Here is a 16129-nt window from a genome sequence, read left to right on the forward strand (position 1 = left end):
AAAGCGTATTTGTTTATCGATCGGTATGCTTAATCTTAGATCGTCGTGCACTTTCTTCCTATCAATTCTATTTTAAAATTGAATTATGTTACTCCTTATCTTTAATTTACTATTATTAAAATAAATAACAATTACGCATCCAATCTACGACTTTCAGAAGATGGGGGATTTTACACGATCACGTCGTCAATTCTGAACTTATTTACACAATTCTTTTTGTAATCGACAGTGTTGTCCCGTGTTTTTATTATACAACTTAGAATGGCAAACAAGTTAACAGCCCACCTGATGGAAAGTAGTAACCGTCGCCTATAGACATGAGCAGTACCATGGACATAACAGAGTATACTGTTTCGCCCATAATACCTCCCATGCGTTGCCATTCCTGAGGACACAGATGTTATTCCTCTGTACCCTGTAAATTCACGCCATATCCCACCCTTCAAACCGAAACACAGCCATGCAAACACAACTGCTTTACAATTGAAACACGATTGGAACAGAGGTACCCAAGCAAACGACTTTTGTAAAAAATTGTTGGTTGTGAAATAGAATTTACTTGTAAACACGTGATTTAACTTTCTAGAGTAGGTTTTAACAGAACTCCATAAAAAGGTAACCGAATTTTATTGAAATTGTCACAGAAACACTCTCCAAATTGAATTACTAATAAATTGAAGCATTCAATCAATTAAAAGATTTCCGATTTGTACTATTGGACATCGGCAGATAGTCTTCTGAACGGATCAATTGGTTTGTTTATTTATATTATCATTAGATTCTTTTAAAATATTCAAATATTACAAATTCTAATATTTTCTATCTAGTAAGGTAGGTATCTACGAAATATCTTGCTGTTCCAATGAACGCAACACACATACACACACAAGTTTCAACCTGCGTGTGCATATGCATTGTGTATGCGTACGTGTGTGTGTGTGCGTAAGCATATGCGTGTGTGTGTTCACGATTAATTTCTTTTTTTTTTGCGGAATAATTTATATACTTATAAATATGTATATAGACAGTATATCCTACTCGGCATCTCAATTTCAAGTTGTAAATAATCTAGTCTCTAACGGAACCGCCGAATTCCATCCTATATATACATAATTGGTGTGAGTCCTAACATTTCTGTGTTCGGACGCATTCATTGCGAGTTCTAACAAGAACCGGTCCAACTGGCTCCGTGTGATAAATGAAAGCGAATACCTGCACACGAACTGTTCTTAGAAGAGGATCAAGTTCATTAATATCTCAGATCGTCTTCAGGAATGGCAACGCATGAGGAATTACACGGGCGTCACAGTATACTCTGCGGGGCCCATAGTGCTCTTCATATGTAAAGACGGCGGTTTCTTTCCGTCATTGTGGACCGACAGCTTGTTTGCTATTCTAAGTCTCATATAGAAAATTACAATACCCTACACTTCCTATAATTATTATAAACGCAAAAGCTTGTAAATATATATGAATGGATGTTTGTTACTCTTTAACACAAAAACTACTGACCAGGTTTTTCTTTAATTGATTATCATGAAATGGCAACCCCGCCTGCGCCAACGATATACGTTGACGGGGCACCAGTGAGAGATGATAGGTGAGAATGAAAAGGCAGGTCAGTTATCCCATCATGGTGAATACACCTGGAATCCGACGCGATAGTTTCCAGGTGGGACCACGTGGAGGTCGACTTGACAGGGTATATTGCTAGCAATGGGATTGGTAGTTCGCATTGCTAACAATCCCTCCACCCATACTAAACGGGTTTGAATAAAATTCGGTACACAGATAGGTTAGGTTATGTCTTAACTCAGAATAAATACACTTTATACATTTTTACAAGCGGACGAAGCCCCGGTATACTACAAGTATGTATGCCTAACTAATATAATAAATATGAGGATGTTTGTATATGAAAGATATTTGAGATATGTTGTTTGTGTATTTGCATGTTTGTTTCTGTATCCGGTATAAATTACTACACCGTATCGGATGTTATTTCGCAGTTGTATTCCTGAAGGTCTACTAGAGAGAGTCGTTTGCTTGTGCACTTCTTTCCCATTCGTGTTTCTACCGTGAAGCAGTTGTGTCTGCATTGCTGTGTTTCGATTTGAAAAGTGGGATATGGCCTCAGGAATGTAACGCATGGGGGGTATCATAGGCGAAACAGTATACTCTGTTGTCGATGGTGCTGTTCATGTCTATAGGCGACGGTTATCACTTTCCATCAGGTGGGCCGTCAGCTTATTTGCTATTCTAAGTTGCATTAAAAATCTTACACTTTGTATATTTTATTTCGATATGTCATCTAGAATTCATCGTTTATTCCATTGGTTTTCCTGAATCTGTAATCCACGCGAACGAAGTAGCGGGCAAAAAGCTAGTGTGTGTAATAAAAATGTAACAAAGTACAATATTTTACATATATATAGTAGAATCTCGATTATCCGAATCAAATAAAATCAGGGACATCCGTATAATCGATAATCCGGATAATCGATTCCAAAGTGGAACCAAACAATTATTAATTTTTTTTTTATTTTGTAAATGTCATTTAGACAATACGATATAAAAAAAAATACGAGTTATAAAGATAATGGATTATGTAATACTTATGTTATTTAAAGTTTGGGTTGAAAATAATTAGTTATTAATCTTTCACGTAATGAATCACGTCTTTTCATTGCCGCCAAGTCCCTGCGTTTCACTATTAACAACTGAATTGGACTTAATTCGTCTTGCCCTTGTCCGGATAATCGAATATTCGAATAATTGATTTTCGGATAATCGGGATTCTACTGTATGCACTTATTAGATCGAAAAATGTAACCTCCATTCAGTAAGACCAATGCACCGTGAGTATGCCTTCATTTACACCATAGATGTACACCACCTACTTACTATGCATAACTCGTACATACAAGTAATCGTGGTAAGAACTGGCCAGTCATGCATGTTAAGTGTAAACAGCCGCGGAAATAAAAAAAAGTTCTGTACTATATCATGTAGACGACAAATTTCCCAACCATTTTAACAATTCCGAGAGGACGTGACAAATTTGATTGAACTGAAATTGTTTTGACGATAAACAAGCTAAAGTGGAAGTGGGCTGGTCACATAGCTCGAAGAACCAACAACCGACCCGAAAAAAAGGTCAATGGGTAGATGGAGAAACGACCTGTAATATACTGCAGGGAGTCAGTGGATGTTAGTGACTTAGGACAGTCTATGAGGAAGGCCTAAGTTCAGCAGTGGACAGAAAATGATGAGATGATGTTCTGCTTCAATAGAACTCAATAAAGAAATAATCAAATTTTTGTTGAAATTATCATAGAAATATATCTGTCCCAGTCAATCCTTGGCAAAACAGAAATGTAAATCTATCTAAATGAAGTTAGGACCCAATTAAAACATTCAATCTATTAATCAATATTTAATTTGTACTGCTTTTTGACGGCAGCAGACTGTCTTATGGACGGGTTAGTTAATTTTTTATTTACATCTTCAACCGACTTTAACTTAGAATTGCAAACAATCTGACGGCTCACCTGATGGAAAGTGGTAACTGTCGTCTATAGACATGAGTAGTACAATGAACATAACAGAGTATACTGTTTAGCCCTTGATACCCCCATGCGTTGCCATTCCTGAGGACTCAGGTATTATTCCTCTGTACCCTGTAAATTCACTGCCATATCCCACCCTTCAAACCGAAACATAGTCATAATATGTAGTTACAGTGATGGCTAAAGTAATTAACACACATTTCCACTGTATCGTTATATTTATTAATTGTCTTGCTTATTCCCCTATATTGTATAATGCAAGTAATAATAATAATAATAATAATAATAATTTATTTGGAACAAAAACATTGGTTACAATATTATTGAAAAACGATGATATCCGCAGAAGTATAAAACTGTGTCGCGAATATCAACGCCCTCCTCCTTATAGCAGGATTCCAAAATAGACAAAACGTATAGTAGTTATTACATCAACGAAGATAATTGTTTGTATCTAGCAACTAACCAACCACAATACTAAATAATAACTATAAACTACAATAAATAAAATAAAAAAGTAAAAATTTAAAAAACAGTAGCCTACATGTTAACTTAAAAAATAAATAATAATAATGTGTGTGTATACGTGTGCGTGTGCGTGAGCGTGTGCATGTACGTGTGTGTGTATATGTGTGTGTGTGTATGTGTGTGTGTGTGTGTGTGTGTGTGTGTGTGTGTGTGTGTGTGTGTGTGTGTTTGTGTGTGTGTGTGTATGCAGGTGTGAGAAAAGTTATAAATTTATTCGGAAAATTTTATAAGATCTTCTGTTTCATTATAAGATAAGGATTGGAGAAATTTTAAACATTTATCTTTGCATAAATGGTAAGGTAAAGGATATATCTTTAATTCTTTGTTTAAGCTATTATATAGAGAGGAACTAATATGCTGATAATGACGGCTCGCTATAGCAGTGCGTCGAGGTTCAACTTTACAAATTTTATAAGAATTACGCTTCGATTTTATCAGATTTAGTTCATACGGTTGTTCAGAATGCTTACGTAGCATAGTATTTAAAATAAATAATTGGCGAACAGTTAAAACCCGACAGAGCACATACAGTTCAATAGTGGGAAATAAAATTGGTTTTTTAGCCATTACTTTCAAAACAGCTCTTTGAGCCCGTTCAAGCTTCAGCAAAACTGTTTTAACAGCTCCACCCCAGGAGGTTATACAGTATGTTATTACAGACTGTGCCAGTGCATAATAGACAGTTTTTAGGTTGTTAAAATCCACGACACCTCTTAACCTCTTAAAGACGAATATCAGTCTTCTTACGCGGGACACAGTACAATCAACATGTTGCCTCCATGTCATCGAACCGTCCAACGTTACCCCAAGATATTTTATACTAGTAACACGTTCCACGGATATACAACTGCAAGGATTAGAAACTGTTGGAGTTGGACAAATATGTGGACGAATTGAAAACGCGGAAGAAGGCCGAGAGACACTGTTTATAGAGAAGGGAATAAATTTTGTCTTTAAGAGATTAAGTGTAAGAAGGTTCGACTGAAGCCACCCCATGACATGTCTCAGTGCATTCTCTGAATGCATTTGTGTCTCCGTCCAGGTACGTCCACTGATGAGGAGAACTGTATCATCCGCATAGGTAACTATTTTACAGTTTTGAATAGTTAAGTTACAAAGATCATTGATATAAATTAAGAATAAGGTAGGCCCTAAAACACTACCCTGAGGAACACCATAACTGATATATTCATCTTCACTTACATAACCATCAATAGTTACACACTGAGTACGGTTTGTAAGATAGCTTCTGAACATATCAAGAGCTATACCTCTAACACCCACACTTTCTAGTTTCCGAAGCAAAATAGGAATAGAGACAGTATCAAAGGCTTTAGAAAGGTCTAAGAATATACCCACAGTTTTTTTCTTATTGTCAAAGTCTTTAATAATTGTATTAGTAACTTCTAAAACTGCATCCTCCGTAGATTTTTTATTTCTAAATCCAAATTGGTTAGGTGATAGTATATTACGACTCTCAATAAATGTAATTAATCTACGGTTTAGGATTTTTTCAAATATCTTTGAAAAAACGGATAAGACTGAAATAGGTCTATAATTAGAAATAACATCTCCATCTCCACTTTTAAAAATTGGATGTACTATTGCTTTTTTAAAAGCGTTAGGAAAAATACCCATATTAATAGCACAATTGAACACATATTTCAGTATGGGAATAATTACATGTCTTGCTGACTTAATTATTGAAGTAGAAACACCGTCCCATCCAACAGCACAGTTGGTCTTTAAATTAATGATAATATTTTCAATCTCCTCTTCATCCACATCGAAAAAAGCCATAGAATTGGGAGAAGATGGACTGCAGGTATCATGCCTGTGTTGTAGAGGCGTAGCTGAATCATGTCGTATCCGAGAATTACCGTGAAACCGTGATTCAATGGTGGATGCTAGATTCTTGCCAATGTTAGCAAAGAATGTATTAACGGAATTAACAGAAGATAAGGGATTATTACTTAATTTCAATAATTTTGTGGAATTAGTTTGTCTTTTCTGAAGATTTGCCATTCTCTTTATCAAACTCCATGTTTCCTTTGAATTCTTTTTGACCCTTTGGATCTCATTCTGTTGAAAATTCGTTTTAATTTTTTTTTAAGAGATTATTACAAAAGGTACGATACCGTGTGTAAATTAATTTATGAGTTTCATTATTGGGATTCTTCCTAAATTTACGGTATAGTTTGTCTCTATGTCGTATACATTTCAGTAGGCCAGGAGTAATCCATGGTCTAATGATGCGTTTTCTACTGGAAATTTGTATATTACGACTATGAGTTTTGACAACGTTGGATACAATACTAACTAAGAGATCAGCAGACATATCAGGATTATTAGAGTCAAATACGGGAGAAAAGTCTGTAGATTCTATTTCTTTTACAACAGCAGAGATATCACAATGTTGAGAGAAACGCCTTGCAGAGGTTGAACTTACTTTAGTATGGCAATGGAATAAAATAGGAGCATGGTCCGTTATGAGTGAATCAAGAATGATGGTGGATGCATAACCCAAAGAGCGCAGCATAACATGGTCTAAGCAATTGTTTTCTCTCGTAGGCAAAAGATGAGTTGGGAGCATTCCATGCATCGCAATTAGATTTAGATATTCATCGGAATTCGAGTCAGTATTAGTGGGTGCTATGTTGATATTTATGTCACCAATTACAGCACAAGTTTTAAAGTTACTTAACATCTTAAGTGTATTATCAAGACTTTTGTAAAAAGAAATTAAATTATTATATGAAGGAGAGCGATATATTGCTATGACGGCAAGGTTATTGGAATATTTTAAGATAATACAATTTGCATCCTGAAACTCGGGAATTTCTACAATGTACTGAAGATCGCTTTTAACATATACCACTACACCATCATTTTGTTTTTTAAAATTAGATTTAAAGGATTCATAGCCGGAAAGTATGGGAATATAAGGGGTTTTGCTCAACCAACATTCCGTTAAAATTATAATATCAATATTTAATTCTATTCTATGAAGTAATGTTATAAAGCTATCAAAGTTACAATTAATACTACGAATATTGACATGAAAAATATTTATTGAGTTTGTGTCCGACTTTAAATTTATAGGAATATCCTCGGGGGAACATCTTAGTGATTCTGATAAAGAAATTTCTTCGATATCATCATTAATTTGATTAGTATTATTCATAAGAGATATAGGAAACAACCAAGGATAAGAAACGCGGATCATGGTTAAACCAGAGAATGGGATCAGTGAGAATGAAATCTAATTGAAATAAATTGAATATAAAGTTATTTATGTCAGAAAATCTGTAATATAGATTAATATTGTATTGTAAGTGATGTGTATAATTGTATGTGTGTGTTATAAATGATTGAAGATAAAAAAGTAGGCTAGTGTATACATTATTAAGAAAATTACATAGTACAATAGTAAAGAAGACTAAACAAATATTACAATATTTCATGAATATGTAGCAAGCAAAAACTGTTTCTGTCACCAGAGTACATAGTCATTTTGATATATTAATTTTCTCCAACACGGTGTCATCTGTTACTGGAATCAATGAACCATTATCACTTTTGCGAAGAAATATTTTTCCATGGGATACCCAGCAATATTTATAATCGTTAGTTTTTGCAAATTCTCTGGCCAGATAAAACAATTTCTTCATTTTGGAAGACAAATTTTCCGAGATATAAATAGGAGATACTGGCCCACTTAGATGAAGCGTTTCTGTAGTTAATTTAGAGCTTCCCTTGTTATATTTGCGGTACATTGCAATATTTTTTTCCTTCAATATAGAGCTCGTTAGATCTACTATGATGGTTTTACTAGCTTGTTGTTTGGTTTTTATGCGAAAAATGTCTTTTATTTCGCTGGGTTGAACTGGTATACTTAATACACCGCTAGTTTTTATAAACGTCTCTAAAAGAGAATTCTTTGTTTCAGTAGGAGAAGTTGGAATATTCCTAATTTCCAAACAAGTCGACCTATTGTTACGTTCAAGAGTTTCTATCTTATCTTCCAGCGTCTTTACATACCGCATATCTGCGTTATGGTCAGTTTCCAACTTGTCCATTTTTGATTTGAGTAAGTCGTATTTATGAGCCAAAAAATCAACAGATATGCGGAGATCCTCAACTACAGCACACAACCGTTCATTCCTCCTATCTTGCTCATCCCTAAAATCTTTAAACATTTGTCTCATTTCTGTTATAAACGAATTTAACATCTCATCATCATAAAGTGAGTGTTTTCGTTTGCGTGTAGCATTAGTAGTTTTCATCTCATTCAGATTTGGTTCGGAAGAAGAACCATGTAACTGTTCCGAATGAGGTAATCTTAAAGCTATGCCCGCGTCACAAGAGGGACGGTCTGGAGCGACAGTGGTGGACACATTCAGCTCTAGTTGAGTAATACCAGTGTGAGGTGCAGGTGAAGGCGGAGGTGTGCGCTTAAGTGGCATCGTCAATTATTACGTTGAAAAAATAAAAAAAATGAATAAACAAAGAAATATACTGCTGAAGCTAAATTCTTAAATAATATTTCAATGAAATAACCACCGAACACAAATTTCTTGCAAAAATTCTTTACAAAAAGAAAAAAAAATTGATGAGAATCGATCCTCGGAGTATTACTTAAAACTTGCACGTGGTGCCACTTCGCCAACGAGTAATCGTAATGAAATGTTGAATTATAGTATCACTCTTCAGTACCGCTATTGTAATATACTGCATGAAATTTCAGCGACCACGAGTCAAGGTCAAACCTTTGTTTTGTTATCAATTTGTAAACGGGTATGTCGTTGAAATGGTCTTCTACAAAATATTCATGCACTATTTATCGGTACTCACGATACTTATTTGTCGATGAAATATAGTCCGTCGTAAAGATCTCACTTTGTTCTTTAGTTTGGTATAATATTATTTTAGAAATGATAACTTTTACCACAGATTTTAATTTTAAAACAATGGAGCTAACACAAACACGTCTTGTTTTAACGGCAGTTGCGGGGGGGGGGGGTAAGTAAAGTATACTCATTCATTTAAATATATATTAATTTCCTCTTTATTCTTATTTTGCTCAATGGCAGTCGGTAGTTATTTTACGACCATTTCTGCCAACGTCATGTATAATACTAGAGGTTTTTTTTTTAATGGGTGATAATGGAATGGTAACTCCGCCCGCGCTATTGGTATACACCGGCGGGGAACCAGTGAAGGATGATAGGTGAGGATGAAGCAGGTCAGTTAGCCCATTGTGACGAATTCAACAAGAATTGTTCACGATGGTTTCCAGGGAGAACCATGTGGAGGTCGACCTGATAGAGTGTATTGCTAGCAATGGGTTCATTAGACCCCATTACTAACAATCCCTTTCCCCCCATATATATAATACTGGAGTTTGAAATTATATCTTGTTTCGAGAATTATATTAAATTATTACCTTAGATGAGATTGATAGAGTATCGAGCTTCAAAAACGGGTCAACTTTTTGTCAGCTAATAGTTAAATTAGCTAATTGTAAAATACTTTTAAATTTCTCAAAAATGGAAATAACCTTATATGTAATAGAAGACAAAAGATACGCGTACGAAACCGTGACATATACCTAGTTTCTCTATACGGATAATCTTTAATAACAACTGGAATCATCATCGTCCTCATATCAGCCTTTAACCGTCCACTGTTGAACATAAGCCACCATCTCAGACGGGGGGGGGGGGGGGGGGGGTTACCAGTTCTTGCCACGCTTGGCAGGCGGATTTGCAACTGGAGTTAGGCTTTAGAGATATTTTAAGAGAAACGTTACTGCCCATGTCTCGCCCTCCTTAGTTGTCTCAACAACTGGAATGAAAACTATGATATGGGTCTCATAACATGTAACCTTCTTATTCATAAAAATTAAAATCTTTTATCTATTATACTGTTTTGTCACTTTCTTCCAAATAGGAAATTTAGTGTAAAAGAAAGAGACAAAACAGTTAAAATAGTTTTAATTAGAGAATTGACGTTTTCATGAATAAGGGGGTAACTTATTATATCGACTAAAGATTTACGACTACCACAAATTTCTTCAATTGGAAGTTGCTCGAGCAAAGAACAGTAATTGGATTCCATGGCACCGTCACTATTTATAAATTATTTAACTTGCCACTTGATCATAATCTAGATCTACACTTCTATACTAATGTTATAAAGAGGAAAGATTTGTATGTGTGTATGTATGTTTATAATGAATAAATTCAAAAACTACTTTGCCGATTTCAAAAATTCTTTCACCATTAGAAAGCTACATTCACCCTGAGTAATATAAGCTATATTTATTGCTAAAAAAGATTAGGGATTCTTACTAAAACTTTAGTAACGTAACTCAAGGTGTAAAAAAATGCTATATCTTTGGTCGCGTGCACTACGGAAACTATTGGTGATAGAACAAAAGTATGTTCTACAGTATTGAACAAAATATCAATAACTACAAAAAACTTCGTAATAATATATGTCCAACTATTATCGTTATGTTACAATAACCACTTTTTTAAATGTTGTTAAAATGTCCACCCGTGCGAAGCCGGGACAGGCCGCTAGTGTTTCATATAATTAATGGTATTGTAGATCAGAAGCTACCAAGATTAATGGTCATTGTTCAAATTAATTTTTGTTTTTTAAAAGCCATCTCGTACCCGAGAGCGGGTGACGTCAGTGGGCGTTGGCGCGAAACGGTTGTGACCTCAGCGGTATCGGCGCCGCATATCTAACGCAACATGTATGCATCAGTGCATAGACTAAACTGTCAGATAGAATAAATAAGCGATTGTTTTGCCTACGCGAGTGGCTACTCTGTGTTCGCTCGAGCGGGCGTTGGCGGGGAATCGCTATCGACTGCATATCTTATGTAAAATGTTTTTATTGTCTTAATTTAACGCAAATGCGACGTTAATGTTTTAGTTATATTCTATTTCAATAGAACTTATTGAAATGTGTCTAAATTTTGGTGAAATTATTTCAGAAATACCCTCTATCTAAATGAGATTAGAATAGTTTCAAATGGATATATTTAATTAATTAATCGGATTGTTATTTGTACTACTATTGGATGTAAAAAGATTGTAAATTTTTCATTTAATATTTCATCGTGTTCTATTGAAAGGTTATGTGTTTGGTTTTATGTACAATTACAGTAAATTTAAAATTTTCTATATTTACATCAGAGACGTGGTAAATGTCAAAAATAGACATAAAATTAAGATATATCTAGTGCGTGGTGCTAGCAGCACTACGCGTGGTCAGAAAAGTAGGTAAGGTTTGGGGAAAGCTTCAAATTTGATCTTATTTTTTTCATGAAATCCTTATATTTATCAACGTATATCAGTAATTCCTAAAATTTACTAGTATAATCCAAGATTTATCAATGTATGGGGTTTTACAATTACAGTTACGACACAAAATTACTTGAATTTTACAAAAGTCATTCAAATGTCATAGAAACCTTAAATTAGTGATATGGCCAAACGTGGACTGACATATCATCAAAAGTTGAGGTTTAAACAATGTAAGCAGTTTTAGCTGGTGATACCATGAAATACAACCATTTCATAAAATAGTCGGCCACATTATGATGATGAAGGTCCTATACCATTATCATCATATATATCTTATTTATGGACTGAGTCGTTTCAAGTTTGGTGGTAACAATTATGAAAACAATTATATAACGTTATGTATTTATATGTAGATGTATCGAATAACACAAAATTAGCACTGTTATTAGATTTTCCTCAAAACTAAATTTACTTTAAAATAAATTGCCATTTAATAAACTGGTTTTACCATATTTTGAGTTACTTTGAAGGTAAATATCCAAATATATCCGTATAGTATTTCTGTATAATTTAATGTATATTATTTAATTATGTATTTAAATAGGAAAAATCTAAAGTTTATGCCTGTTTACGACCAACATCAAATTATTCTTTTAAACTTCCGTAGTGATCGGTTGTTTATTTCATCGTAAGGAATCTAGACGTGCATATTTTAAATTGTAAGCACACATTGTTTACGCTATTGCATTTGTAATAATATAGGTATTTATTAAAAACTATTGTCCGTTGTGAATATCTGGAGACTGTTTGTACTGATTCGCTAAAATAGAATATGTCACACGATTAATGTTATTTTCTTTTGTAATTTAAGTAGTTTATTCTTGTGTCGGATTCATTTTAATTTTGAACTTGAATTAATTCTATATGTCTACGCAATATCTTATTATATGTCGAAGAGTGTTACTAGATTATTTCCCTCTGGCCTCTCAAAATAAGCACAGAAATATGTTCTTTCTGGCATGTTCTGGAATGTTGGAGTGGTCACGGCCTTCCTCTAAATAGAATCTAAATAGTCTTTTTCTTTGTGAATCAAAAGTTGCTTGCTAACTTCATAACTAATAGAGTGTAAAATTATGAACAGTTTGAAAAATGTAACCTCCAGCGACTTGACCAGATGGGATTCAATCCATAATCCATATCTCTCTAATATTCGAGCTATGTGTGACCAGTTACGCCACGTAAATATAAATGTTAGTTGGTAAATCTTTCATTCAACCACTTTTTTTAAAAATCACTACGACTAACATAATGCAGAAGCATTTAAAATATTTTCAAATGTATAATAAACTGTTACTTTGTCTATCTATAGTGCGAAATAGACGTCATCAATATCCTGTGAAAGGAGGGAACATTAAAAGAAATGTAAGTCGAGGTTGATGGTTTAGCCTCTACACCAATATAGCACATTTAGCTGTTGAGTGAGTATGGGAGTTTATGTTTATTGCTGTTTTTGAATTTTTTGACACACGACATTTCTGTTCTAATATATTGTATGGAATAGGTAGATTCGTTTTATGTATCGCTAACGAATTTGACTTTACCCTGTAGATATAGGACCGTGGACAGTCTGCGTGCATGATTTTATAGTCTATGACGTTGCGATCTCCATACAATGGATGTTCGTTGTCGGGCACCAAAGCGCGCTCCATTACTACGGCTGGCTGCCCCCTGGACAGATAGTGATGGAAAGCCTACATTCCCCACCGTTTTCCATCAATAGTTCAAGTGAATCTAGAATTTAAAGGAGCTGGGAACGAGCGATTGTGATCTAGTAAATTCTATGGACATTCTACGAACATGTTTTTGTTATAATATTAGCTTCTGGTACAATTAAAATATATACTCTTTGTTGCACTTGAAAATTGCATAGATAAGATAATTATGGCTTAAATATTTGTAAGCAAAAAATAGAATCTTTTAAATTTATGTGGTCCTAATAAAAGCTATTATAAATTGTGATTTCAATAAAACGAACGACGAGACTCGAAACTTTTGGAGTATCACTTTCCATTAAGTGGGCTATAGCTTATTACACAAGTGCTCAAAAAAGAAGTGTAATGTATTCAAGATTCGTATGAGATTCTTTATTTCACCATATTTTTTACGCATTTGTATTTCTACCGTGAAGCAGTTGTGTTTGCATGGCTGTGTTTCGGTTTGAAGGGTGGGATATGGCGTGAATTTACAAAGTACAGAGGAGTAACACCTTAGTCCTCAGGAATGGCAACGCATGGGGGGTATCATGGGCGAAACAGTATACTCTGTTATGTCCATGGTACTGCTCATGTCTATAGGCGACGGTTCCCACTTTCCATCAGGTGGGCCGTCAGCTTGTTTGCCATTCTAAATTGTATAAAAAAAAAACAGAAATAGGTAGGCGGTGCATTCTAGAATTAAAGAATTATATGAATTATCTTTATAATATTAGTATTTTTTTATATTTTTATATACCACTGAGGTGACAAACAAGCATGCTGCCTACTTGCTAGTAAAGGGTTACTGTAGTCTATAAACGCCTGCAATTCCAGGGCCATGCTGAAGGAATCTCTTTATCCCTTTTTTGAAAAACTTGCTGTAGTCTCTTGGAAAAACCTTGACATGTACATTTATATAAGGTACTATTTTACTGATATTAAGAATTAATAATTCGACAATTTGAAGAACGTAAGGGATTAAGGACAACCCCGATTGTTATAAAGTATCTCAATTGATCTTGTAACGTATAATTTCTTGCAGGTACCGTTTAAAAGTTAACTAAAAGGAGTTTTCCTTCAAAGCTATGTTTTATGGTAAATTGTCGGCCATTATGTGTATAACTGGGCTTACTCACGAGTATTGATAAAACAGTAGTCTATAAGTAAGCAGTAGTTCAACATCGTAAATAATGTTAGTTGTGCGAGAGTGGCGGCCTCTGGTGTCGTAATTTCTAATTACACAAAGACATTACATGTATATTACGGATTAGCTTTTTGCTCGCTACTTCGTACACGTAGATTATAGAATAGGATATACTTTATTTTTTTTTTATTGAATTAATTTGTTATTTTTAAAATTTTTTATTGTACACAAAAAGGTATTGTATCAGAATAATAATTAAACATAACCGTAAACAATGGCGAATTTATATATCTATTCTTTTTCGTTGTACCATGTTTATAACATTATTAGCTTTTATTCGTGACTTCATCCACGTGATCAGAATACGTTCTCTGGTAAAAAGTAATTTATGTTCTCTCCGTCTAATATTAGTACTTGAATACCAAATTTGATAGTGAAAGCGCCAAGAGATAACAAACAAACAAATAACACTCATATCACTTTCATATTACAATATTAGTAAGGATACACATATTCCAGTTTCGAATGATTCACCTGTTTAAAACTTACTTTGTTTTCGGTGACATGAAACTTACTTAATTTTAGGTGACGGTACAGAGTTAACCAACTGGTTATTAAATACGCTGTGGTCGCGTTCGCAGCCAAGACATTCCTAATCGTTTACGTTACGCGCACGTTACCCGTTTCCTGTGAGACTGGTTAACAGAAACACATTGCAACTATGTAGCATGTAGTAGGCATATATGATATCGGTACCGCTGCGATATCTATATATTGGCTTCTATATATTTTCTTTAAAAATCGTAATTAATATGAAATCAACCCAAGAGTAAATCCTACTTATTCTAAAAATAATAATAATAATAATCGGTGACGTAATCATGTAACATAGTCACAAAACAAACGAATTTAGAATCTTTTTTTAGTTGCTTAAAAGCTATATTCGATCAAGTATAGAACTGATACTACGTCTAGTCAGTGAATCATTAAGGGACTCGGTTGTCAAATCGATTATTAATAATTGATGCCATGATATTACCACTCGCTTTAAGTTTTTGTTTTTTTTTATACAACTTAGAATGGCAAACAAGCTGACGGTCCACCTGATGGAAAGTGGTAACCGTCGCCTGTAGACATGAGCAGTACCATGGACATAACAGAGTATACTGTTTCGCCCATGATACCCCCATGCGTTGCCATTCCTGGGGACTCAGGTGTTATTCCTCTGTACCCAGTAAATTCACGCATGTTACTTGTTATTAAAACAATAAGGATAATTAGTTTAATAAATCCTTCATTGCGTCCAATTAGAATAGAATCGAATAGAAATATTCTTTTTTTTAAATAGACTTGTTTACAAGCTCTTTTAAATTGTCAATAAAAAAAAAATTAAATATTTTTTTTTTTATTGTTGAAAATGGCATGGTAACCCCGCCTGCGCTAACGGGATACGCTGGCGGAGCACCAGTGAAGGGTGATCGATGAGAATGAAAACAGGCCAGTTAGCCCATCATGATGAATTTATCAGGAATTAACTTGTTAATTAATTAACAGAAACACTAAATGAAATTGAAATAAAATTCCGACTATTCGGACTGAATTTCGTACTTTTGTTCATGCCGAAATCGACTCAATGAATGGAGCTTAACAGTTTGTTTTTTATAAATTCAACCATAAAAGTTCAAAGGAGCGATAGTATTTATACTTTTTTATATTTTTAAACGGTATGTTTCATGTAATGTGGACATCCAATTTGTGCTTCGTTCGATCCCGAAATTTCGGAAAACATTTCATGGTAGGCCCTCTGATCTT

General features: G+C 34.3%; 2 protein-coding genes across 3 annotated transcripts in view; one reads left to right on the forward strand and one right to left on the reverse strand.

The window, feature by feature from the left end:
* Nucleotides 1-16129, forward strand: part of LOC113514011 (protein winged eye) — a 157100-nt gene that overhangs the window by 24438 nt on the left and 116533 nt on the right. The gene's annotated exons all lie outside the window — the stretch shown is intronic.
* Nucleotides 7593-9428, reverse strand: LOC113520021 (uncharacterized). The gene has a single exon (XM_026905282.3). The coding sequence runs from the start codon at nucleotides 8561-8563 to the stop codon at nucleotides 7607-7609; it is 957 nt and encodes a 318-aa protein (XP_026761083.2). The 5' UTR covers nucleotides 8564-9428; the 3' UTR covers nucleotides 7593-7606.

This window comes from Galleria mellonella, unplaced genomic scaffold (genome assembly GCF_026898425.1).
Source record: "Galleria mellonella isolate WM207_F2 unplaced genomic scaffold, CSIRO_AGI_GalMel_v1 utg116, whole genome shotgun sequence".
NCBI classification, from domain to species: domain Eukaryota; kingdom Metazoa; phylum Arthropoda; class Insecta; order Lepidoptera; family Pyralidae; genus Galleria; species Galleria mellonella.